The sequence below is a fragment of the Lepidochelys olivacea genome (assembly GCF_965140295.1).
Source record: "Lepidochelys olivacea isolate rLepOli2 genome assembly, chromosome: 3".
Taxonomy (NCBI): Eukaryota; Metazoa; Chordata; order Testudines; family Cheloniidae; genus Lepidochelys; species Lepidochelys olivacea.
The window spans coordinates 160,537,376-160,563,475 of NC_140413.1; the positions used below are offsets into that span (position 1 = coordinate 160,537,376).

General features: G+C 45.0%; 1 protein-coding gene across 1 annotated transcript in view; it reads right to left on the minus strand.

Annotated features, from left to right (window-relative positions):
* CAPN2 (calpain 2) overlaps nt 1-26,100 on the minus strand; it is a 55,835-nt gene that overhangs the window by 7,267 nt on the left and 22,468 nt on the right. The window contains exons 3-17 of the mRNA XM_084624171.1: nt 24,327-24,445; nt 22,697-22,830; nt 21,629-21,797; nt 19,419-19,502; nt 17,102-17,187; nt 16,083-16,157; nt 15,495-15,655; nt 14,582-14,763; nt 11,965-12,176; nt 8,977-9,013; nt 7,661-7,726; nt 5,481-5,538; nt 2,865-2,929; nt 1,576-1,644; nt 16-94 (exon numbers count right to left, since the gene is read on the minus strand). Of these exons, the coding sequence (XP_084480297.1) occupies nt 16-94; nt 1,576-1,644; nt 2,865-2,929; nt 5,481-5,538; nt 7,661-7,726; nt 8,977-9,013; nt 11,965-12,176; nt 14,582-14,763; nt 15,495-15,655; nt 16,083-16,157; nt 17,102-17,187; nt 19,419-19,502; nt 21,629-21,797; nt 22,697-22,830; nt 24,327-24,445 (1,596 nt within the window). The remainder of the gene's footprint in view (nt 1-15; nt 95-1,575; nt 1,645-2,864; nt 2,930-5,480; nt 5,539-7,660; nt 7,727-8,976; nt 9,014-11,964; nt 12,177-14,581; nt 14,764-15,494; nt 15,656-16,082; nt 16,158-17,101; nt 17,188-19,418; nt 19,503-21,628; nt 21,798-22,696; nt 22,831-24,326; nt 24,446-26,100) is intronic.

Here is a 26,100-nt window from a genome sequence, read left to right on the forward strand (position 1 = left end):
GAGGAATGGAAGTACCTGCTTCTTCTAATGCTCTCCGCATCTCATAGGAGTTCATGGTACCAGAGCGATCGACATCTATTTCCCTATAGATTTTCTGTAGAACACAAAATCCAGTGTTGGAGATCATCAATAATTAAGAGCTGGTTATTTTGACTTCAGCCAGAAGTCGGATAAATGCCTGTGGAAAGCAGAGTCTCTGCTTTCCTGAGAAATGGAACCTAACATGGATTTTGGATTGATTTAATTAGTGTCAGTCATACAACTGCTCCTAGGGCTTGTCTTCACATACAGAACTTCACCAACTGCACTGGGGAAGGTGCTTTAGTGAAGACGCTGCTACGGGAGAGCTTCTCCCATCGGCGCAGATACTCCATCTCCCCAGGGGGCAGTAGCTATGTCATCAGGAGAAGCTCTCCCATCGACCTAGCACTGTCTACGTGGGGGGCTAAGGTCAGTATAACTACATCACTCAGGGTGTGGATTTTTCATACCCCTGAGTGACATAGTGATACCGCTATAGGGCTGTCGTGTAGACCTGGCCAAGATGGAGCCATAGCTAATCCTTTCAGTGCAGCATCCAGTAGGGAGGAGACTCAAGGAAGTCACCTGAAAGTGCAGTGATCGCAGGGTAAGTACAATGTGGGACTGCAGAGCCACTGACAAAGCAGGCACTGTCTAGCACTTGGTCCTGTGTCAAAGCTATCAGACCTGTAAGTGAAAAGGCTAAGGAGGTGGGAGGGACGTGGAGCTAACGTGAGGAGCAGTCACAGGAGCTGAGGTGGCTCCACCTTCTGCTCTTCACCCTAGAATTCTAAAGAGCAGCTGACTTGTCTCTAGGGCTTTAAAACTTAAAATCCCAGGGGGCAGATCCTTAGCTTGTGTAAATTGTCTTAAACCAGCTGAGGCTCCGCCCCCCTGTTTTAAACTGGTCACAGAGAGTGAACCAGCCGGAGGGTCCCAGCTCCCTGTGTTTGGGGTTGCCATCAGTGTGGTCCCCAGCTGTAAAATGTGGAGTTATCTGATAACAGAAGTCTAATACTTTGTTTCTTTTATCTACTGTTGCTTTCCGTGGCCATTCTGGAGGCCTATTATTTTTATAAAAATAACTTTTTAAAATTTGAGTGGCTGGTGAAGCTGATGTGCAAGTAAGAGCAGGAATTCCCAGTGAGGAAAGGATAGGACTGAAACCGTCCTGCCTTTACGTTCTGCATTTGTGGTCTGTGTGTGCCATGGCCTTGTGATGCTCAAGGCCATGCTAGTCCCACTGAGCCCCATCCTGCAAGATGCTGTGTCCCTCTTGTCAGGCACTGAGTGTCCCCAGCTCCCACTCACTTAGTGGGAGTGGAGGAAGTTCAGTGCCTCACAGAACTGGGCCGGGGAGCAGGTTTTTACTGAAGAACTCAATCTTTCCGTTTAACAATATGTGCTCAGAATTGCCCATATAGATAGATATACTGTACTCACAATATACATATAGATTTACACCCACAGTGCTCCAACAGCCATTGAACAGACCAGACTACATTGACACAAGTAGTATACTGCATGTTCCCTTCTACAGAAATCATATCTTACTTGATATTTCTGTATCTTTGTCCAGAGTATGTAGAACTCCTTCAGTCCCAGTTTACCGCTTCCATCCGACTGCAGGAAGAGTTAAGGCAACCTCTTTGGATGGCAGGAAAGAAATGTTTTCCCTCCTCTACATTAGGTTTGCTTTAATATAATCTCAACACTGTTTTTCTGATGTCAAATTTAGAGAAGGATGCAAATCATCTTGTGATGCATGGCTTACTCTGGCTCATCCTGCAGGATCTAGGGACTCTTCCTCTCTTTCTTCAGTTGTGTTTTAAGTTTCTAAATCATCTGTTTGGATGAATTAAATCTGAATCTCTGAATATTTCCCCAAGCCTTTTCAGTGCCTTCCACAGGTAATCTTTAACTATTCAGTATGTGTACCGAGAGGATGCCATTCTGTTCCCCAGTGGTGGTTCACCTATTGATGGGAATCTGAGTCATACCATGTCTGGATTTGAAACAGAGACATAACCAAAATCAAGAGCTGCTGTTGACAGAATTTGTAGGTCTTCAGAAAACCCCTAACAAAAGAATCCCAACATCACTGTCTGTCTCTTACTGTAACTACAACAGTGGAATCCTGGGCTCTGCCACATTTTACAACAAATTGCAGGAGAGCTTCATTTTGTTCGGTAATTTTCTTTTTCTAACCACGTTATTCTCAAACCTGCGATGGTTTAAAAGATCAAACAAACCCCTTCCCCTCTCCTGCCAGTGAAACTGAGCATGGCTATCATGGTAGATTTCTTCCTAGAGCATTGGGCTCAGAAAAACTATGTGTTGTCTGGAAAGAAGTTCTGGGACTGTGCTTCTAGCTGGTTTCCCTTATTTTTAACCGTGAAATCTTTGTGATTTTACTATGTTCTGGCCAAATCTGACATGGATTGAATGTACTGATATCACTTCTAATATACAGATTTCAGTCCTCTAAATGAGCCCATGATACCGATTCCATGTTGGGATCAATCTTTTCCTAGGCTGTTGCCAGCCAGACCACACATGTAGCATCAAGGCTGGAATTCAGACAGGACCTTTTGCTCTAAAAATACAGGCTCCCACTGCTAGACATACCGTAGATTCAGCATTAACTGGCAGTACTATTAATATGTATAGTCTCTATGCAAGAGAGTCTTTAAAGAGTGGCTGTCACAAGCAGATCTGGCCTTCCCTCCTGCAGGGGTTGTGGGTAGGAAGGGATGGATTGATAGGGACATCCCCACTCCCCCACTGGATCCATTTCAGCATTGATAGAGGAACACAGTCTAGCTAATACAATCAAAGGATACATCTAACAGATCAACCATGATTTTACACGTCTCAATACTGAAGCCATCTGATTTAATATCTTGGCCTGAAAGGAAAGAGGACAGAAGGCAGGTTAGTTATATGTGGAAGTGTATGGGAATTGGATAGTAACCCTTTAAATAGTTTGGGAAACCTCCTAGTGGGCCTCCCTGTCTTCAACTGCAGAAGCCATCAGCCCCTAACAAGTACAGCTGTGCAGATATGGAGCTAGACTTTGTAGGTTTGTCTACAGAGATAGTGAAGAGTGCTTCGGAACCCAACTGTGTCTGGGTGTTTTTAATGTTGTGTAGACCAACAACTCACGCCTAGAAAGCTCAGGGCTATAGTGCCTTTTCTACTACTTCCGCTGTTCAATAGCCAGTAATTCAGTGTCTGTACCTGAACCTTTCCTTTGGGCTTGGATGGGGCAATGAGCCGTCTCTAGTTTGATTCCAGGCTAGCGTTGTTCTATGCTTTTTGGTAGGTCCATTGGAGGGAGGTAACATTACTACCACCTGCATGCACACGTATGCACGCAGCCATTAACAGAACCCTGGGCCTTCAGCTCCAAAAATACAAGGCTCTCCTGATCGGACGAAAGTGAAATTCCTTTAGCTCCTGTTAGCAAGACCCTTATTTTTTCTGTGGAGCAGCGCCTAGAGGGAAAAATCATACATACGCTCACAACCACTCCCTATAGTAAGATGTAGGTGGTGCTACCCACTAGTCTAGGAACTGCTTCCAGCTCCTAACAAATGTAATTTTAATCCTTAGGAAACTGGATAGTTCTCAGCTGGACATTGCCAGGGGACTGGTTAATTTTTATGTGACTGGTGTGAAACGTGTAGGGAGAGTCTGAGGGTGCTGGGAGGAGAGCCTGGGGCAGGACTCCTGCCTCCAGAGAATCCTATCATCTCCTACCTGCTTGATGGAAACCTCGTCTCCCCTTGCAGGCCCTCTTAGTGAAACCTGCTTTCTCGGCTGCTGGATCCTGCTCTCCCTCAACAAAGGACACAGCATGTGCCTACAGTAGATGCTGGGATGTAGGGGGACAAGACTTACTGGCATGGAATACAGAGTGGCTTCATGCTAAACAGCAGGCTGTCTACAAGCAGGACAGGGTCTGTGAGGGTCTGTCTACCGGGATGAGGACCCTCTGCAAAGGGTTGCAGGAAAGTTCTCATTTTGCACAGTGGCGGGTCACGTGACTGGAATGAAGGGGATGGGCAAAGTGCCCATGATCAGCATCCTCAGCACTTTGAGGCAATTGACCATGAGTCCTAAGCGTAAAAGCTGCTGGGAAATTTTCGAAGCAGAACCTCCACGCATAAATGGTTTGTATGTGAGCTGCAGAGATCAAGTGTCTCTGGTCCTGTCAGTAAACATAAGTGCTCCTGTGGGGACTGAAGGAAAGGGGAAGGAGACTGAGCTCAGTTATACAGGAAAGACAATCTATACCACGCTGGTGCATCTAGGGGGATAAAGCACAGCATGGACCTCCCTGTCTATTTGGCTGATGTCTGTAAAAATCAGTGGGGCTTTTATCTCTGTGAACTTATCAGTGTCCAAGGGGAGACTAAACCAGTAACAAGTCCTGAGTCCCTTTGTGCAAGAAAAACAAGATTAGAAACACCCCTCCATTATCACTGAGAGAAGCCCTAGCCAGTTGCCTGTGCTGTCACTAACCTTGGAGGCTTAAAATAGGCAGCTGTCTGTGTAAGTTACTCCCCCTTCTAAACCAGAAAGAGGAGCTGTACGCGTCCTAACATTCCCATTCATTCAGTGTTTCACATTAGTCCCCTACTCTTACCTTTCCCCAAACAAAGTTCTCTCAGATGCTGGTTCATCTTGAAAGCAACAGATTCACTTTTCTTTAAGTAAATCTGATGGCCAACAACTTCTTCTCATTTGAACCAGTGCCCTTTAAGGACAGCAACATGGTCTTCACAGTCCACCTCTGTTGTAATCAACGGAATCCAGTTGGCACCACGTGCCAGTTTGTGACTGATTCAGGTACAGGGAAAGGTGGATTTTTTTTTCAATTGTGCAGGCCGTGACCATAATTATTTCACAAGGAACTTGCAAGAGCAGTTTATGCCTTTGACACCTGACACCAGCCCTGATCATTGTAATTCACTCATAGTAAGGCTTCTGCAGTGCTTCTTGGTGTTGCTTGCATCTTATTCAGAATCCAGCAGCATGTCTGCTCATTGGTTTGAGTAATGTGATCACATAATCTGATTATTTCACATCAATATCAATCTAGGTTGGATTCAAACCACTAGAGGATAGTGACACTCTTGTCCATTACCAATCCCTTGAGCTAACCAGCTTCTATCTGACTAGCCAGACCCAGTAACACCTATACACACACAAGGAGTGTTCCTCATTCATGCCGGTGTGGTGTTGAGCAGTCCTGAGCTCAGACTGCCAAGAGTTTCTCCTGCAGCTCTGGAGTGCAGGAATTAGGGGCACAGCTAGTTTGAGATCTCTGTGAAGCACAGGACTGGGATCGATGTCTGCACATTTGACTTCTCTGGAAGTTGTGGGTGCTCTGTTTCTAACCTACTACTGGCCATCACAGACAATGTATTCTCAGAGGAGAGGAAAACACTTACGTTTAGCCATGATTTTTCTCAGGATATTACATAATTCAAAAGCAGAGATCTCTGCATCCTGTGGAAATGTAACAAAACAGTTGTAACAAAATAGTCATAGTAAGCCAAGCCAGATGTGGAATCTATGTAACAGGGAAGGGCGTGAGAGGGTTAGCTAGAAGATCTATTGCATTTACCCAGACTGAATAAAATTTGCACAAATGAAATCAAAAGCTCTGCAATGCTTAGAAAATGCAGACAGTTTAAATCTGGCTATCACCTCATATGCTAACAGCAGTTACCGGGCATGCTCAGGACTCCTTCTGATGAGTTTGCCAGGTCTAGCTTTTACCCCTGAAATTTCCCATCACCTCTCGTGCTCCAAGCACACTCTGTCTTGGAGTGGGTTTTATGGAAGGATTTGAAGTCCTTCTGTGAAACCTTCCTATGCTGATCTCACTGGCCAGGTCTGGATTCCATTGCTTCTCTAAGGCAGTGGCTCTCAACCTTTTCAAAGCACTGTACCTCTTTCAGGAGTCTGATTCATCTTGTGGACCCCTATGTTTCACCTCACTTAAAAACTCCTTGATTACAAAATCAGTCATCAAAAATACAAAAGTGTCACAGCACACTAGTACTGAAAAATGGCTTACTGTCTCATTTTGACCATACAATTATAAAATAAATCAATTGGAATATAAATGTACTTACATTTTAGTGTATAGTATATAGAGCAATATAAGCAAGCCATTGTCCATATGAAATTTTGGTCTGTACTGACTTCGCTAGTGCTTTTTATATAGCCTGTTGCAAAACTAGGCAAATCTCTAGATAAGTTGATGTACTGCCTGGAAGACCTCTGTGCACCCTCAGGGGTATGCGTACCCCAGGTAGAAAACCACTGAGCTAGGGGCCTGACTCAGCAGAAACAACCGCAGGTGCAATCAGCAGAGGGCTTAACCAGAGTAAGTCTAAAACAAGATAATGTCACATAAAAAGAGTAATAGTAACTCTCCCTGCCTGGGGTTTGCTCCACTCACAGGAGCCCTGGGTGTATAGCCAGGAAGCTCTTTCCTCTGAGCACCCATGCAAGGGGAACGCTCAGCTAAGCCTTTTTCTCTGGGGACCAGATATTGCCCCTGTACCTTGTCATACTTGGTTACTCCATAAGCCAGATTTTCAGAAGGGCATGTGCTCAGCAGGGTGCATAAAAGTGCATGTGCATGTTTTGCATGCTTAATTGCTGTGATTGCTGGATGAGCTGAACCAGGAACTTCCAGAGCTAAAGGCATGAATCTAAAGAGCTTGACCCAAAGAGGTAAGTTCTTTAGCTGGGGGCTATATGAGACTGTGATGGGACATCCACCCCACACTGGCCTGTAAGGGGTTAATGGAGCCCTAGGGAGGCTGTGGAGAAAGCAGCCAATCAGGGCTGGGCAGGCCTATATAAGAGGAGCTGCAGAGCAGTGGCAGTATCTACCTGGAGCTTGATGAGGGAAGCTCAGACTCTTGGCAGGAGGAAGGGGTGCCAGCACCCTGGACAGAGCAGTGCTGCCAGCAGGGACCCGGGAAGCTAGAGAGAGCTGGCTAGCTGCTAAGACTGGCAGGCTGAAGTGCTGAGGTAAGGGGAAGAAGGTGCTGGAGGCTGTAGGACAGTGGCCCAAGGAAATGAACTGAGGAGATGCAGCAAGTGGCAGCCATCCACAGGGTCCCTGGGCTGGGACCCAGAGTAGTGAGTGGGCCTGAGTTCCCCCCACCCCCACTTGCCACTGAGGAAGTGGCTGGATTCAGGGACTGTGATATTGTCCCCCAGAAGGGGGAAACACAGAGGGTGGCACAGCCAGAGGGCAGTGTTTATGAAGAGGACGCCTCAGTCCTGGGAGTGGTGTGGGTCTGGGAACAAAAGTGATGGCAGTGAGGAACCACCAGAGGAGGGTGCACTGGCTACCAGAGCTAATTTCCGTTTCAGCCACAAGGAGGCACCGGAGTGGTGAGTAAACCCCATTACACAGACCAATTGCCTGTGGCAATTAGGCACACAACTGTGGACATTTTGGCATGCACAATTGTGTATGTATGTTTTGCAAATCTGGCCAGCACATCTGAGTTAAACTGCTCCTTGGGGTAGAAGACGCAGAAGATTTGTGGAGAACCATGTACACTGATAATAATGGATAAGAATATGTAAGAGAAATACCCACCGCTCCAGCCAACTGCGCAAAAAGTTTTTTGAAACTGGGTTCAATGTCATCTTCACTGATGTCATTCTAGAAAAGGGTTCAAATGGTAAAAATCAACCTGTTATAAGAAGGGACATTGTGTCGGAGATGCTGTTTCATTAGCAATCACATTTAAACGAATGCATTTCCTTAGCTATGGTACAAGCAACACTGCAGATTATTGCAAAGGAAAGAATTTTTAAAATCTAACTTTTACCATTGAGTCTGTCTGTCTTTTTTTTTTTTTTTTTAAACAAAACCAGATATTGGACTAAACTGAACCCCAGAGTGTCTGTTTAAAAAAACATATGTAAAACATTCAGATCCCACTCCTGCAAAGATTTACATACATGCTAATTAAGTAATCTGCTGCTTTAACTACTAGGACATGCTCTTGCTTACAAAACTATACATATTATCCTGCATCCCTTACACAAGCCATCTCATAATGTCAGTGGGACTATTCACATGACTATGTATTGCTGGATTGGGTCCCTCTACTCAAATGTGGATTTAATGTCTACATTTGAAAACTGAAGCCTGTTTGCCGAGGCTTGAATCATTTCAATGAACAATGTCTGATCTGGTATCTGAACAGGCTGAGTTTTGTTGCTGCAGGTAAGGGCTGAAATCTGTTTTCAAAGCTGCTTCAGATGTTTTCATTGACTTCACTGGGAGCTATGTGTGTACATCCAAGAATCTGGGTTCAGGATGAAATAGAAGTTCTTGACGGATTATGGACTAATAGAAAAAGACTACAATACTGTGAATGTTTTGTGCTGCTCGAGAAAGAGGGGAGTCAGATAAATGGAAAAAAGGCATGATCTATCAATAAGGCTAAGATTCTGTCAAAGGCATTTTTAGTAAAAGTCAGGGACGAATTGCAGGCAATAAACAAAATTTCGCAGAAGCCCACGACCTGTCCCTGACTTTTACTAAAAATACCCAGCCGGGGGAGGGTGGCAGAGGACAAACAGTGCTGCCAGGGGCTTGCAGGGGCTAATCCAACCCTGGCTGCTGCTCTGGTGGGCCTGGGGGCTGCTGCTCCTGCTGCAGCAGCACCAGGGCTGATGGCTGGCAGCTTCTCTCGCCCGGCTGCTGCTCCTGCCCCAAGGGCGCTGACCTAACCCCAGGCACTGCTGCTCCATCCCTGCCCCAGAAGAAGTCCCGGAGGTCCCAGCAAGTCACGGAATCCATGACTTCCGTGACCGAATCGTATCCTTAACTATCACCTTTCTGTCTGTGATAGGATCGCTTCAATTAGCAATATTAAGGGGGAGGGAGGGGAGAAGATTTACCTCTTCAATATTGGCCTCAATTGCATCATCTACAATCCTAGAAAGATAAAAGGATTGATGTTAAAACAAACTAATAAAAAATAAAGCAGCTTAAGCAGAAGTTTTACTTCAATACTAGTTCTTTTAACTCCTATAATATAGCTTTAGAAAATTCTAGAAAAATCCATTTAAATATTAATTGAAAATCAAGTTAATAATAATCAATGTTTGAGGCAGAGGCCCAAATATTGATTTTTGTGGATGACTGCCCACAGAAACTGACTTTCAAGCAAACCAGTGCCATTAACATTATTCCAGTTATGACAGCATAATTTTTAGTTCATTTCACCCTCAAAGCACTTTACTTTTACAAACCATGCAACGCTCCTATGAGGCAGTATTACAGATTCACAGAAGATTCATTTTAAGGCCAGAATGAACCAGGATGCTCATCTAGTCTGAGCTCCTACATAGATTTTTTTTTTCACCCACTAATGCCTGCATCAAACCCATATCTATTAACTTCTCTATTTCAGAGAGAAGGAAATAGGCACAGAGAGTTTCAGTAATTTATCCAAGGCTTCAGAAGTAATCTGAGTCAGAGCTGGAATTAGAACCCAGGAGTCCCTGGCTCCTACTCCTCCATTGAGATTAGACCATCCCATTCTGTTAGTACACAAGATGCAGCAAACCAAAGGAGGAGCTATTCAGCTCATCTGCCGCTACTTGTGTGGATCTATCACCTGGGGAAGGAGTGTTGGTGAGTTATGGTTGAGGGTAGAACTAAAACTGAATAGCTACTTGAAGGCTGAAAATAAACAATGTGGCAGGAGACCCAGCTTTCACAGGGGGCCGTGTAACGTGCAGGCCTAGAGTAAGTGGCCTTTTGTGTTTGTATACAGGGTTTGAAAAGCCTAGAGATGAAAAGCTTCCTAACACGTTTCCAGTCCCCTGAGCCATCCCTTCCTCACATGGTGACAGTTTTGAAATTCTTCTCTTCTCTTTAGAATCATGATTATTCCACATACTTCCCAAATGGTGCCGTTTCGAATCAGTCGTGTTTGAAGTTTCATATTTTTAATCAAGGAAGACGTTCAGCTGGGCTAGTTCCCTGGGCCTTTTCCCAGCAAGATTTCAAAGGTGTGAGCTCACCTCTTATGTCTAATTGTGTCTGTTTGTGGGCACTAGTCTTGCAATTGGGCTTTAGAGGCAATAGGAAATGTACATCCTCATTGTGAGATTTAACATTTCCGTGAGTCAGAGAGCCCAGCCTGCTATTCTTGAGTGCTTTCTTTAACACTTAAGACTCAATTGGTTCCTGCTCAATAATCAGCACCTACGCTGCCAGGATTGATATGAAATCTGCCCCTCACCTTCTGCAGCGTTTAATTAGAACTCTCCTCACTGGTGCTCAGAAGCAATGAAGAAGTTGATGATGGGTTGGATTCAATCCCATATTAAAGAGGAAATTGGAATTCAGGCTGATGCTCTGTGGTCCTAGATCAGGGGTGGGCAAAATTTTTGGCCTGAGGACCACATCTGGGTATGGAAATCGTATGGCGGGCCATGAATGCTCACAAAATTTGGGAGAGGGGGAGGGCTCCGGCTGGGGGTATGGTACTGGGGATGAGGGGTTCGGAGTGCAGGCGGGTACTCTGGGCTGGGACCAAGGGGTTCAGAGGGTGGGAGGGGAATCAGGGCTGGGGCAGGGGGTTGGGGTGCGAGAGGGAGTCAGGGGTGCAGGCTCCAGGCAGTGCTTACCTCAAGGAGCTCCCAGAAGCAGTGGCATGTTCCACTCTCTGGCTCCTACGCGGTGAGGTGTGGACGGCAGCTCTGCATGCCGCCCCTGCAGCTCCCATTGGTCATGTTTCCTGGCCAACGGGAGCTGCGGGGGCAGCGCTTAGGGTGGGGGCAGCATGCAGAGCCCCCTGGCTGCTCCCTACACCTAGGAGCCAAAGTGGGGACATGCCGCTGCTTCCAGGAGCCACGCGGAACAGGGCAAGCCCCGGACCCCACTCCCCGATGGGAGCTCGAGGGCCGCATTAGAACATCTGGAGGGCCAGATGCGGCCCCCGGGCCGTAGTTTGCCTACCTCTGGCCTAGATGCTCACCCTGGATTATTAAGTACGCAGTATGAGTGAAAGACAGAGCTTGTCTTGCATTAGCTGGGCCCTGTTGGTTTCAGTAAGACAATGTTTGATTCTGAGTGAGTTTAAAGATGCTGCACTGACAGCCCTGGAAACTGAAGTCCTTCATCCAGTATAAGAGGGGGAATCAATGCAAACTTCACCTCAGCGTCACTCTACATCTGCCCCTTGCACCTTTGACTCATCTCCCTTCCTCTTCTCACCAGCTCTGTCCCCCTCACCACACTCCCTTTCTCTGTCTTTCCACTGAGCTAATCCCCTCCTAACTAACCTGCCTTTGCAAGCTGTGAAACTAACATGACATTGGCCGCAGTCACATTGATCACTCTGCTGGTTTGCTACATCCCTTTCCTCTACACATTGTCTCATTTGTCTATTTGGGGGGGCAAAGCTGTCTACTACTTTGTGGTTTTTATACTGCCTAGCATAGTGGGACTGATCTTGGTTGGACCCTGGACACTACTGCAATAAATGTGATTAACAATAACAGGAAACTTCCCTGCATATAGGACAAACAGTCCTTAACCAGAAGAGACCACCACTAGAGATCAGAGGGTAATTCAGACACCATGGTGCCTTTGATCACTGGCCTCTCAGATGAGGCTCTCAACAAGGATGCCAATGGTTGTGGGGTTTTCCTTTAATGCAGATACCTGTCCACGGGGAAATGGAACAAAACCATGAACTCCTTTTACATGGGCCATAGTAGCAATTTTTGATCATTCTACATTTAAAGCAATGAGCTAAGGGGATCCCATTAGCAATTCTCAGAGCCATCCAGTCCCTCAGAGACATCAGATTTATCAGGATAATATTTCTGGATTACCATAAGGAGGAGAGAGAGGGTGCATTAGCTACGTACTGTGAATCTGCATTCTTTTCAGAGAAGACTCGGAGGCAGAAATCCCCATTCTTGTTGGGTTCAAAAGTGGATGGCACAATGACATATTCTCCTGGAGGCAATTTGAATCGGTTTAGTACCTCTCGGAGGTTGATGAAGGTGTTTGATTTTTCTCTGGCTCTGTTCGTCAGGAAGAAGTTTTTGCTCAGATGAACGTTTGTCTGGCCAGAAAACTTATTCAAACAAATAACGAGTTATTTCAGTTCAGAGAGAAGGTGAAAACAGAACAGTAACATGTTATCCTCCTTGGGTAAAGATCAATGCAAGAGAATTATGAGAGAGAATAAATATTGGCTTGGTATATAGGTTTCATTGGCATGAGTTTGCGATGGTCACCTTACTTGTGAGTTTGAGGGATAGTGCATGTTACGCAGGTCATTCCAAATGAGGGTCAATAAAACCTTTACCCTGGGCTGTCAAATTCTAGATATGTTACACAGTTTGGGAGGAATTTGGCAAAATATTTAGGATTTTAAAGACGTGTGCTGGGTGCTATTTTCACATCCCCCCCACCCTGGAAAGCCAGGGATGTCTAAGGGTCTCTCTCTCTGCTAATGCAGTGTGTGTATGTTAATATTATACTTGATACAAGTCAGTGTCTACTGGTTTAGGACAACAGAGCATAATTTTAGGAGCTGTTAGTGTCCAGGGAATCAATCTTATTGCAATTGCCCTCAAACACTGTCATAGTATACAAAAGCCCAGGCTTGTATTAACTAGATGCAATTGACAATAGGGACCAAAAGGGACAACAGAAAATCGTTATTTGGAATATTCATTTTGTGCCAAATTTGGACCCTGTGCCAGCCTGAGAAAATAGGCTACCCAAGGGGGGTTTGCTGGGTTTGTGCAGCAAAGAATCCTACCCATGTGCAGAGCAGCAATACAACAAAAACAAATAGCTTCCGGCCTGGAAGATCTACTTATAGACTTAGCAAGGTCAATATTGTCTGTCCAGTGGAGTGCTCTCTCTTTATCCATGCCATTAAGCCCCGTCTATGAACATTAACCCGAGAATGGAGGAAAGAGAAAATGCACATTACATACCTGCGAGGGCAGCTGCAGAAAAAGCAGAAAGGGACACAAGTTATTCATTTGTTCATTGAAAGGAAACAAGCAGAAAGGTTAGATAATTATTACTATTATCCAAGGTCATGACATTTTTCTGCTGATACTTCACTCTGCACCTCTCTGACACATATCTAGTGAAATACACTGTGATAGATATGACTATACTCAATACTGGTAGCTGAGGTATAGTCTCTGTCTTGTATTAAAACAGGGCACCCAAGCTTTATCCAATTAAAGGCCATGTGGCAACTTGTCAGAACCCTGAGGGCTACACCTAATCTGTATAAAATGGAGCCATTAGTAGCCATCTCCTTCTTCAAAACAGCAATATGGCCTTTGGAGACTACAGATCCCATCATGCAATGCTCTGTCATGATCTGAATGGAAAACCTCTTACATCATGGTGGGCACTGTAGTCTCTGCAAACTGACCCACTAAATCAAAGATGAGAAACTGTGGTTTCTGTTGAAGCTCTCCATTGGACACGTTTAGTTTGCACATCAAACCTAGGTCATTCCATCCCTTTGTCCACTCTCGTACTGAAAGGAATCTGGAATGCTGCTGGTTTCTGGCTCACTTGCCTTGGCATGAAACTGCCAAGGATTTAACAATTCCAAACAGCAGGAGGTTTCAAGCAGCACCCAGTTCAGGGTTTTTCCTTTGGGATTTGCATGCAACTCTTCTGTAGAATGGGCTGCTTGTTGTCCCACAAAAAAATGCACAAAAGGGACCAGGCTGTTCATTTACTGGCATTACCATAACTAATGAATCTTGCGCTTGTCTAGCAACTTTCTTCAGAGAACCTGAACTTGCTTTAAGTCTCACAATGCCCAGGTGGAGCAGATGGTGTGACATCTATTTTCCAGCCTTGGAAATGGCAGCAGAATACCGTTCAGTAACTTGCCCAAGCTCATACAGCAAGTTTGTGGCACAACTGGGACTAGAACTTGGGGAATTAGGCCCTAGATGGCACTATGTTTAAAGGAAGTACCAGTGAGCCTGGGTGTGTTTATTAGGAAATAGAGGTGGAGCTGGTTTAGATGCACACACCAATGCCAGCCCCTTTCTGTAGTCCTTTATCCCAGCTAGTCTTACACATGCTTTCACTGGCTCTGATCCTGGGCCGATCTTTTTCACACTAGCTCTGATCCCCAACTAGTGTCCCATCCCCTGCCAGAATCACTCCCATTCTGTCACCACTCCCCATGATTTGATCAACTGAAAAAGGCTGAGGTGAGTGGAACCCAGAATGCATTTCTGACTTTTCATTGTTTAATCCCCTACCCTGCCCCTGTACACCAGAGGTGTTCAGCAGCTGGCACTCAGAGGGGCTAGACGTACCAGGTGCTGGACGGGCATTGCTGCATCTGACTTTGTGTCTTGTTCCTGAAGCGTTAGACGGCAGGGAAGCAGAGGAACCATTCACTGATGACCCCTCCCCATTTTTGAAGTTCTGGGAACTTTTTCTAGTTTCTTCCCCTCAAGGAATTTGCATGTGTATGTGCATTGCGCTACTTGCCTCGTAGATCCCAAAGCCAATGGTGTGCATATCCTCCCCCATCTTCCGCTGCCTCCTGCGGTGCTTCTGAATCAGGCCAACTAAGAAGGTGCAGCCTTTCTCAGGATCATCGGGATCCTCATCTTCTTCCTCCAGCTTAATCAAATACTGCGGATTCATCCAGAAAGTATCTGAGAAAACAGAGTTTGACACAAACCCCTCAGAGCCTTCTCTGAAACCAGCCCATACTGACATTTCTCAGCAGCCACGGTAGCTTGGACGTGTCCTTAAAGATACAGACCTAAACTTTCAAACTGGGGTGCATAAAGAACAGCAGCACTGTCCAGATTTATGCCCCTATGCAAGTGGTCTGATTTTCAGAGACGATGAGCCCCTGTGGCTCTCATTGAAACTATTTTCCCGTGAAGTCAATGGGAGTTGCGGGGACTCAGTACCCCTGAAAATCAGGTTCTAGGTGTCTCAAGATGAGCACCCGATCACCCGATAGTTGGTAGATACCAGAAAACGCTGGCCTAAGGGACTTGCCCAAGGCTGCAAAAGAAGTCAACGTGAGAACCAGGATTAGACTCCCCCAAGCTCCCAGGGGCCAGTCCCATGGTTAGATCACTAGTTCATAGCTCTCTGTCTAGACACATCCCTGGAGAAAGATGAATCCAGCTGGTGTTTGGCAGGGGCTGTTTGAGCGTTTTAAACAAGTAGTGGATTAAGCCAAAGGCAACGATCTAGATTTTTAAAAAATTGCCAGGGAAAGAAGAAATGGGAGTTTCGTAGAGGCTACACTGAAGGATGAGCCCCGACTGAGGGGATTTTATAGAACTCCCCACGCCCTAAGGAAATCCTAGCTAGAATAAGTCCATGTGTGTTTTCTGTGAATGCAGAAGTAGCACGTGGGAGGTCTTACTTGGGTAATTCCTGCAACCCCCAGCAGTGGAGCCACACCTCCAGTTCCCATCAAGCTTGGTCAGGCTCCACTTCTTGTATTTTTCATTTGCCAGCGTGTCTGGAGTCAGGTTGCAGATCTCAAGGCGGGAGTAATGTCTCAGAAAATCACTGAATGACATCCTGTGAAGAGCAATACCACACACTAATTCTGCTTAGAATGGGAGACTTTCCCACATGCCGCTTTTCCTAATCCTCCCTCTAATAACTCTAACTATGACCTGACACTACAGTTGTTGGCCAGGCTGATGAGGTGCTTTATCCAGCCATTGTGGGGACCTTTGGTATTATGTGATTGAAATCACTCCTACGTTGATTATATGGCCACTACACCGATCCATCACATTTCTGGTGATCCGGATCCTGGACCCCACATCCAATGGGATAGGCTACAACGTCTCTGCTCAGGTTCGCAGATAGCTGTGCACTTCCATATTATCCCCAGGCCTATTTATCTGAGTCACTGTTTGTTGGCCCACGGTACTTTATGTTAAAAAATGAAGGAAAACAACCAATCTCCCCTGCTGTTCAAAAACCCAGAGCTTCTCACCAAAATTCTCCATCTTCCTGTCTCTTGGTCAATCGCTCTCTCACATCAGGAGCGACGCTGTTCCAGTTTGAGCAGCTACAACATAAAGAGGGGAGTTTGCTTAATTGTCAAATGACAGCTCAAAGTCCATCCCTAATGCAGTGACTTTGATGGGGTCACTTCGCTCTCCTGTGGCTCCATGTGATTGCAATATGCTACTGTGCCCAGCTCAGCAGAACTCCCAAACTCAGTGGAGTATGGTAGCAATTTAGATCATGTACAGTTAAGACATGTACAAATTTTCACAAGCGCCTAGTGATTTTGGGTGCCTCACTATATGAGGGCCCAGCTTGAGATGCTTTAAACGTGCCTGAATTCCAGTAAGTGTGGAGCACCTGCCTGTCTGCTGCAAATCAGGATCCTGCCTGGTGTCTCAGGTTGGACACTCAAAAATGGAGGCACCCAGACTCATTAGACACTTTTGAAAAGTTAGGCATTGTGCCTTTAAGAAATGACTGCTTTAATGAACTGTCCATCAGTAGGATAACTCCTTCTGGAAAAGGAGGAACTGGGACCAATGATCTCCTACCACTGAAGACAGCAGATCTATGTTTTCAGTGTAACAGCAAATATTAAGTTCTTTGTCAAGAATTGTATAACTTTACAAAGACGTCTTTTCTGAAGAAGACCTTACTGGGATCCAAGTCTTTAATCATGCAAGGTGGAAATGACTCAAGGGTTTATAGTAACCCTATACTGTAGCCAAAATACTGTAACTTACATGAGAGTGTGTTACAATAGGGTTTATAAAGAGAGCAGAGCATACTGTAAAGTCTCTGTGGGGAAAGCTATGGTCCTTTTAAACAGCACAAAGCAACACCACACAACAGTTTAGGATAAAAAGTACAGAATACTGGGTCCAACGGTAACTTCAGGGGGAATTTCAGGTAGGGAGAATGCAATTCCCAGTGGAAATTTAGCCATGCCACTGGGATGAACACCCTCTTACAATGTATAAGTCCCCTAGACCTTTAACTCACTTATCATTCCATTTTCCAGTCCATTCCACTTCCCCCCAGGGATTTCGGATTCTGATCAGCTTTTGCATGCTTCCTCGGCAATTCACCTGATAGGATTAGAAGTGCAGAAGGGACTTAGTTACACAGGGAACCTGTGTAGTAATAAACACAGAAGAAAGCACAGTGATTGAAATACAATACTTGCACCCTATTCCTTAGCTATTTATGTAATTTTGCACCTGGTTATTTAGTTGAAGAGGCATAAAGCCACATTGGCTTTGGATAAACTTTGATTACCTAATGCATGCAGACAGGAAATTTAGATTGTGTGCAAATCAAATATTTGTGTGCTTGGGGGCAAACAAAATCATTCTTGTACTGGAAGAATGACACGTCTAAGAGAGTTTAATAATAAAGAGCGGAGCTGCGGAGGGAATGTGAGGTTATTCACAGCACAACGGCAATTCTTACAGTGTGGCTTTACTCTAAAAAGCGCCTGAGTAAAAACGGTACCTTCCTACTCAACCGCTCTGTCCCCCACATGTATTCAGAATCATACCTGCAACTGACTACATACAGGACACTGGGTTGACTGCTCCTGTTCTTGTAAAAACTGCCACAGGCTGTTTCCTCACCACAAACACTCTGGACATCAGGGTTAGGACCCCTCGGAACTTTAAAAATCCCAACCAGAAATCAGTGTTATTTGGGGGGAGGCACCGGATTCATTTAAGTAGGGAATTGCACAGTGGGTGTGAGCTTGAAGCCAAGAAAATGGATACGCTTTCTCATGAGGACCGGTGCACTATGGTGCATGCAGTAGCTGAAACAGCACAGAGAAGCCTGTGGGGGTTACTGGTGGGCCTGAGGTCTGAGAAGGTTAACGGGGTTCCGAAGTGAAACAGCCACTAGGAAGAGCCTGCAGAGATTTCCAAAGATTAAAGCTGGCCCAGCCTTCTTAATGTCTGAGTCAGGAACAGAAGAACTCCCCACTGACTTCTGTCATTGGGAGGGGGAGAGCCAACAAGCAAGGCTAGCTGCAATCCTGCATGCTGCCAATTCCCATTTAGCTTCATCAGCCTGTATGCAGCATGCCAGGGACTGACACCACTTTCATTTGAGAGGCAGGGGCATTTCAGGAGTAATGAATAGGGCCATGATCCAAAGACTATTGAAAATCAGTGGCAAGGCCCCCTGTTTCCATAATCCGTCTGCTTCCCTTCTATCCTCTCCCATCTTTCCTTTACTGAGCAAGGCAATTCACCTTCTTTTACACAGATAAACGTCTTTCACACAGTGAGATCATCAGTCCTTCCAGTGGAGCTGCTGGGCAGCTATACCAGGAGATGAATATGTCGTTCCCCTGGGTATGCATTCCTCTTTCTCTCATATGTGCATCCTGCTGTTCTCTGAACTGCCTCATTACTCAGAGTAGAGTAATAATCACCCACAGTACAGTGTGCTGGGCTTGGATTTCCCATTGGGAGCTCTGTGCGGGGACAATTTACAGTATCAAGCTCCAAGATTATAAAGTGGTAACAACAGTCTAGGACGATGCCATTTTCCAAACATAATACTCCAAAAGCTGAGGCCCAGTGAGTCTAAAACACAGGGATAGTGTGTGAGGGAATATTCTCCTGGGTGACTAGGGGAAAGTGCCTCCTTCCCCCAAGCCTGTTGACCTTGATTGGAAAATGACCCAGCTGTTTGTAGACGCACGGAGAGTCACATTAACCCAGCACACACTGAGACTCTGGGTATTGCCTCGGCAACGCCCAGTCCTCTGGGGAACACTGGAACAATGCAGAATGGCTAACCGTTCCAAACGCAGAGAGAACTCAGAACTTTGCTCTATCCACCCAATTTTATGCACATTGTTTTAGGGTTTTTTTTTTTAAATAAAAAAGAGCATTCAATAAGTAATAAGTGATGTTAAAAATTCTGCATACTGTAAATGTTTGTGAGGTAATTTAACCACAAGATGGCAGTTGGACTCAACAGTTTTCGGTATATAGGCTCTCACTGCAAGGGTAGAAATGGTCAGAAAATGGGAGGGAGGGGATGTAAAATGTTTCTTGCCAAACCCAAAAAGTTTTGTTTTCAGCTGAAAAGTTTTTGATTTTTTTTTCAGTGAAAAGCTGAAAGTTGCGATGGGGAGGAGACATGTTTGTGAAAATTGTCACAAATCAAAACCCAATTTTCTGTCAAAAACTAGTTTGACAGAAAATTTTCAACCTACCCAACAGGTTAAAAAAACAACAACAGTGAAATGTGACTGTGATGCAAGCAAGCAGGACACCAGGCAAATACAATCCATGGACAACGCGAGAGAGGTTACCTCTTCGGCTCCTGTAACGGAGTATGCGTGGCCTTTGACCAGCTTCTGAGAAGTGACTGCCTCGGTCTCGGCAGCACTTGTGATCTGGAAACACAGAGCAATTCAGTGGTGCTTATTAGCTGCTTGCAAGTCTGAGGATACAACAAACTACAGCTTTTATAAAGCTCCCTTAGAGCAAGAGTTTAGCTGCTGCACAGGGGTACTGGAAGGATCAATTGGGTGTTTGAACAGAGCTCTGAAACCAGCCAGTGTCCATGTGTCCCAGGGTGCTCTGGTAGTGGATGCAATCTAAACTCAGCTCTGTGCCATACAGCTGGCATCTAACGGACATTCTCCTTGAGCTCTGGAAGAGCTTCTGCTTTGGTAGCAGGATAGGAGTTTACTTCCTGATGTGCCCATGAAGTTCCCAGTGGCCACAGGTGCGCATAGGACACACATAAAGGCCTAAGTGGCCACCGACTTGCTACAGTATCACAATTCATGGTAAATAGCATGAACATCACAGATACACATTTTAGTGCAATGCTGTGTGAGTAGCTCAGGTTTTTAAGAGTAGCATTCGGACCCCTGATTATTGAGATGGCAGAGCTAGAAGAACCAAGGAGACAAGAGCTTGCCCATTGTGCATCTTGCTGCACATTGAACATTCATCCTCACTCAACAGCTGTCTAAATCTGTATACAAGCTGTAAAGTCTTAAAAGGAGCAGGCTGCAAATCCGCCATTTTTTATTTTTAAGGTACGTTATCTAGTGTGCACCAAAGGAGCTGTGAACTCAGGACTCCTGGGTTCTTATCCATGCTCTGCCACCAATTTGCTGGTAATCTTGGGCATGTTGTTTAGCATCAGTTTTACCCTCTGTAAAATGGGTATAAAACTTCCCTACCTTGCAGGGGTGTTCTGAGGTTGAACTAATTAAAATATTTATAAAACCATTTTGTGCTTCTCTAACACCTTTCAACAAAGGAGCTCAGTATTTTTAGTCTCTCTCTTCCCAGCTAGGAGATTTGAAAACCTGGATCATTCTGGGGTAGAAAACCAGATGTCAGATGCTTATCAAACTGCATGCTAGAAAAACAGGACCTAGAAAATGCAGGGAAATCCTGAGTAGGGAAGTGCACTGTGCTTAGCAAACTATTTTTCCCATTGTGAAGTTTCTCTCTCTTGTAGCTCTTCGATTTAACTCAAATTTGGAGGAAATATTTCAGTTTATGTTGTGAATGGAGGTTTTTAAACGACTTACCCTCCCACTAAAAAGAAATAAGATCTATGATCCCTAGGAGAGTTGACTATCCCGTACTGACAATACTTAGCAAGCATACAGTGCTTAATATCATCTGAACTTCAATCTATGGTACTAACGATACATTTTTGGCTTAAAGTGCCTGTCTTTAGGGCTTTTTCTTTTCCTGGTCTATTTCCTTTAGACATTCTTTGCTTTGTGTTAATTAGGGGGTATGTTCAAATGTTTTTGAAGTACTAAAGCTCTTTTTTTTGTTTATATACAGATAAAGTACACACCATGATGACTGAGATTTTGGCAGTGGGCCTATTCTGTTAGGGCCATTTAAAAGACTGCCAATGTATCTAGCTTCCCTGTTTCAGCCTGAATTTCATGCAACCCTTGGGAACAATTTCTGCAGCAATAAGGTAAAGATATTACTGCAATGCTAGTGGCCTGCAGTCCCAACTCTGCAGAAATCGTTGTGAGCAGCAATATGCTGGGATCCCTGCCTAAGTATTCTGAGATTCCTTCTTTCCCAAAATCCAGAGCCAGGAATAACTTCCTGCCAAACCAGTGGGATTTATTTAACCCATCTAGGTCTCTGATGCACAGTGGAAAGCAAGGATGTGGTACACAATGCCATTAAATCCAACTCCCACGTAATCTGGGCATATCAGAAGTGTTAATAAATTATCCTTCTAAAAAAAGATCTCTGGCTCTTATATGCCACTAAATCGCTGATCAGTAATGGCTGAATTTTTCATATTCTGTGATCTGACCCCACAGAGGATTATGTTGCCCCTAATACTCCTGTGTCAAATTCTCTAGCCATGAAATAGAGGACAGCTGGCCTCCCTGAGCTAGCAGCATGAGTAGAAAATCCCAAGGGTTGTGTGGTAACTGAGCACAGCACTATGCTGATTGCTTCCTATCTACTCCTGCTGCAAGGGATATCAACAGTCTGGTAGAGAGCTGGACTGACTTACATCAATAGAGCATCCGAGGAGGGAGCCTTTTAGAAGAGCTTTCTGGATGATTTTGAACAGGTTGGGTGGTGCCTTTTGCAGCTCATACCACTCTGCAATTCCACCGGTGAAATCTTCAAAGCCTTCAGTGGTGGATCCTCCAGAGAGAGCCTCGTATGACCCATTCACCCTGCACAAAGGACATGTACTGTTTCAACCTTCTCTCTGAGGCAGCTCTTCACCTAGTATATAAATACCATAGCTAAGAAGAAGTCAATGGAGCTCCACTGATTTCAATTTAGCTATGACCATTTATACCAGCTGAGGATCTATCCTCTCCATCTATGTCTTTCCTACCTCTTCAGGGCAGAAAAGCCACACGTAGGAACTAACATGCTGTACGTCAGGAATATGGGTTGATATGCCCAAACATGCAATGACAAATGCTCAAGACTGTATGTAATCAAGCACATGCGCCCTCTGCCCCCAGGTTCAATACAGAAATTAGACCTCGGACTCCTTTATACCTCAGCTGGTATAAGTCAGCATAGTTCCATTGAAGTCAAGTATCTGGCCCTGTACATTCAGAATAAGATTCCCACTATTAGATGCAAGAGTTCCTTCCTGTCCTTCCTGAGACTGGAACGTCAGACTTGGGTGTCCTTACCATGAATCAGAGGTTTGCACACACTGAACTGGAATAACATGAGCTCCCCAGAGGTCAGCTGGGTAATAAGGCAGTGCGACTGGTATTCAGTCATGACCTTCTTGGGACACGTGTAATGTTTCTTCCACAACCTGGACTACCAGAGATTAAGTACAGAGAAAACGTTTGGCCCCAGAAGAAACCACAAACATTAGCCTTTTCAGCTACAGCCTGTAGCATCTGTCTCAAGCCCACATTATACAATCAGCTGAAGCAGTCAATGATATGTACCCTAGAAGACTAATTAGACTGACACTACCTCCACATAGTTCCAGATAAAGGACAGATACTCCACCAGATATTAGCTTAGGCATGAGGAGGTCAAAAGGTGAAGCAGAAAGGAAGAAGTTTCCTTTGATTTTAAAAATTGACCCTTTACTTACTTGGCATAGGCTTTCTCCAGCAAAGCACTCCAAAACTCACTCCCCTCTGCTGAGTGAACGAAGAGCAGCTCCCCGTTTTTGGTGGGCAGCCTGTCGTCAACAACAACATCCACCCACTCCCCATACTGCCAGAACTGAAAGAGAGAATGAAAAGGACCTAGTTGCTGCTGATTGCCAAGTGCATGGGTTACATAGCCATGCTCTGGACAGAACCTTCACAGCTGATTTTCGTTTCCGTGCATGTCCTCTCTTGCATTCTCTTCTATTCTCCTTGGTTTTGTCTCCCTGTTCGCTGCCTGGCTGCTCATTAAACATTTTTCTTGAGCTTTTAGTTCATTGTAAGTCTTGCATGGATTTTTGTGTGCTTTGAACATGTAAAGTATATATTGTTATGTGGCTCACTATATAGCACAATACCAGCTGTACTGTGGGCTTTAGGGTTATTTGATTAGTTCTGCTTGCTTAGTTTGCTGCAGAGATGGATAGACTGGTCTGGATGCATTTCAGAGTCAAGCAGATCCTTCATTCGAGCCTCAACCTGAACCAGGATGGGACTTTTCTGAAGTTCAAAAAGCTCTGGATAACTCACGCAACTGGGCTCTCTCGGGGGAAACAAATGTCAGTGCCAAACCAGGGTACAAGAAACGGCTCTCCTCATGTTTCTGGATCCATGGATAGGAGGAAGTTCTGGAAAGTTTGTTCTTATCAGATTAGCGCCCCACATTGCAAACTGAAGGGCCCCTAACTCCAGTTTTACACCCGTGAGATTCCATTGACTTCCCTGGAGTTACTCCAGATTTACATCAGTGTAGGAGAGAAAAGAATAAGCCCCCAGGAAAGGTCAGGGGTCGGGTAAGCATGACCTTTCAGGTGTCTTGTGAAAAACTGACTTGCTTTAATCTTTTGAAGTTTGTTTGCCACAAGTTTGTGCTTCTCTGCCATAGACATCAAGTGATACCTTGGTTACCCCAGACAGTGTTAACTCAGGTTGTATTACTGCTTGGGTTATGATAAGCAGTGAAAGGGCTGTTGGCTGAATATTTAGAACCACCTGCTTAGAAACATGGTACTGACTCAGCCAGCATTCCACCCCCATCACAATGTTGCTTGGGAAACTTCCCATAAGAAGCTGGGTCTGCTAAGGCCTTTACCCCTAGCGTGAGGAAATCGAAATTCCTCTGAAACTCTCTAGCTGGTCACCTAATGCTAATGATCTTGGCTGGAAGTACCTCCTTCAGTTTAACTTCCCCAGACAGATAATGGTTTCCGTATCCAGGATCAGTCTGGCAGGGATCCTTGGAAGAATCCTGCCTTATTCTGAGATGCTTCACTTCTCTGTTCTGGAGTGAGAGTGGAGGGAATGGTCCTTTGTGGGGACTACACAGTGGATCTGGACAACAAACACTACAGGACTGGAATGAAACCCACACTCCAGTCTGACAGACCACCACTGATCTTTGAGAGACACAGTAACCAAAATATGCCTTTTCAGTTCTTTGGCTGGTGTAAATTGGTGCAGCTCCATTAACTTCAATGGAACTATACCAATTTACACGAGGTGATCCGACCCACCATGTTCCTCACGTTCTGTCAGTATTTGACTCTTTAGCAAAAGGCAGAAGTCAGGTACCTGGAAGTGGAAGATTCCTGCATATTTGTCTTGGAAGCTCTGATCTTTGGGAACAACTCTGGCCAGAATCTCTTCATTCAGGGTGAGAGACGCAATGGCGGCCAGCAGCCAGCAGTCACCTGTGAACACACCAGAAAGTATTAGCCCTTAGTTCTCGTACTGTGAAGGAATTTCTATATGTCTGAGAATAGGGACAGGGAAGGATTTCACCTCTGCTTCATGTTATGCTTCTACTATTCTCGGAGCTCAGGGACTTGACATAACTGATCAGACCTTCAAGGCTATAACCAGGTGGTCAAGTCCTGGGTCTGACAGAAAATCTTGTTTTGTTTCTTAATGAATGGAAGTGTAGCTATAGTGATGACGGGGGTGATAAATAACCAACATGCATGGCCCCTCTCAATGCGCTTGACAAACTTTACACATAATTGCAAACTTTCTGCACTAACATCACTTGACCCATCACTGAAATGCAGCCGTGACGCTGGCAAACCAGGTGCTAGCTCTTGCCAAGGCTTTAGGCCTCAACCAAGCACTGACAAATTTACTGCTGGAAGCCAGTCTTTCACATCTGTGTGCTGGTATGGTTCAGACGGGTACTGAACTTCTAACAACGTGCTTAGACTTCTACCAACAACTAGTGTTTAGACTTCAGTGCATGCAGCAATTTACAAGCATTTCATAATTTCACTTGTAATGTCTTTATCACACGCTATAAGGTAATATTTAAGTTTTTGCTTTATAACTGTAAAAAATGTTTGCTCTGAAAGGGTCAGCCTGTCACTCCTGCCTGATGGACAAGAGCTGATCCCTTCTACCAAAACTAAATGGGCCATTGTGAGACATCGTAATATGAAACTTTGTTAATTGCCCCTACGCAGCCATGAAGATGCTACGTGCAAAAGGGCTCATCCCATCAGCTTGAATTCTGGAAGAAGGAACTCGAGATAGCGAACAAGAAATTTTTTAATCTTCTGCTGTTGGACTCTCATGGCTGCAGGTAGGAAACAAGCAGAGATCTCCTGGGTCAACCTGGGTTAGCCCTAAGAGACATTCAGTGCTGACAGATTACTATAACTCTGTCACCTTTCAGAACCATAGACTGTAACTCATTTGTGCATATGTTTGCCTGCTTTAATCTGTAAATAACTCTCCATTTCTTTTTCCTAGTTAATAAATCCTTAATTAGTTTATTATAGGATTGGCTACAAGCATTATCTTTGGTTTGAGATTGGGGGTACCAGTTGACCTGAGGTAAGTGACTGGTCTCTTGGAACCGGAAGCAACTTGAATCTTCTGTGATCTTTGATGGATAGCAACCAACTATCTCTAAGTCCAGCTTGCCTGGGTGACAAGATACACTGGAATGCCCAGGGGAACTCTCCGTGATTCCATAGTCACACTGTTAGAGTGCTTCAGGAGTTCACATTTGTTACTGGGTTGGTGAAGTATAATTAGAGAACATTCAATCAGTTTGGGGTGTCTGCCCTGCTTTTTGACAGTCTTCCCCAAGGTTGGCACCCACAGTTACAAACCACTCCAGACAGCGTGACAGTAATCACCACTGCGATAGAAGACAGCAGCCTTTACAAAACATGAAGTGACTTTGATTCTGATGAAAGATTCTGGACTGCCAGCCCTGGCGCGTGAAGTCCTCTGTCAAACCACAGCACAGGTAGCATCACTGCAAATTTCTGCATCCTCTGCCCTGCCAATGTGCCTCAATCCTGAGCTGGGCACACACCTTTGAGGGGTGGGGGTGGCGGGTAATTTA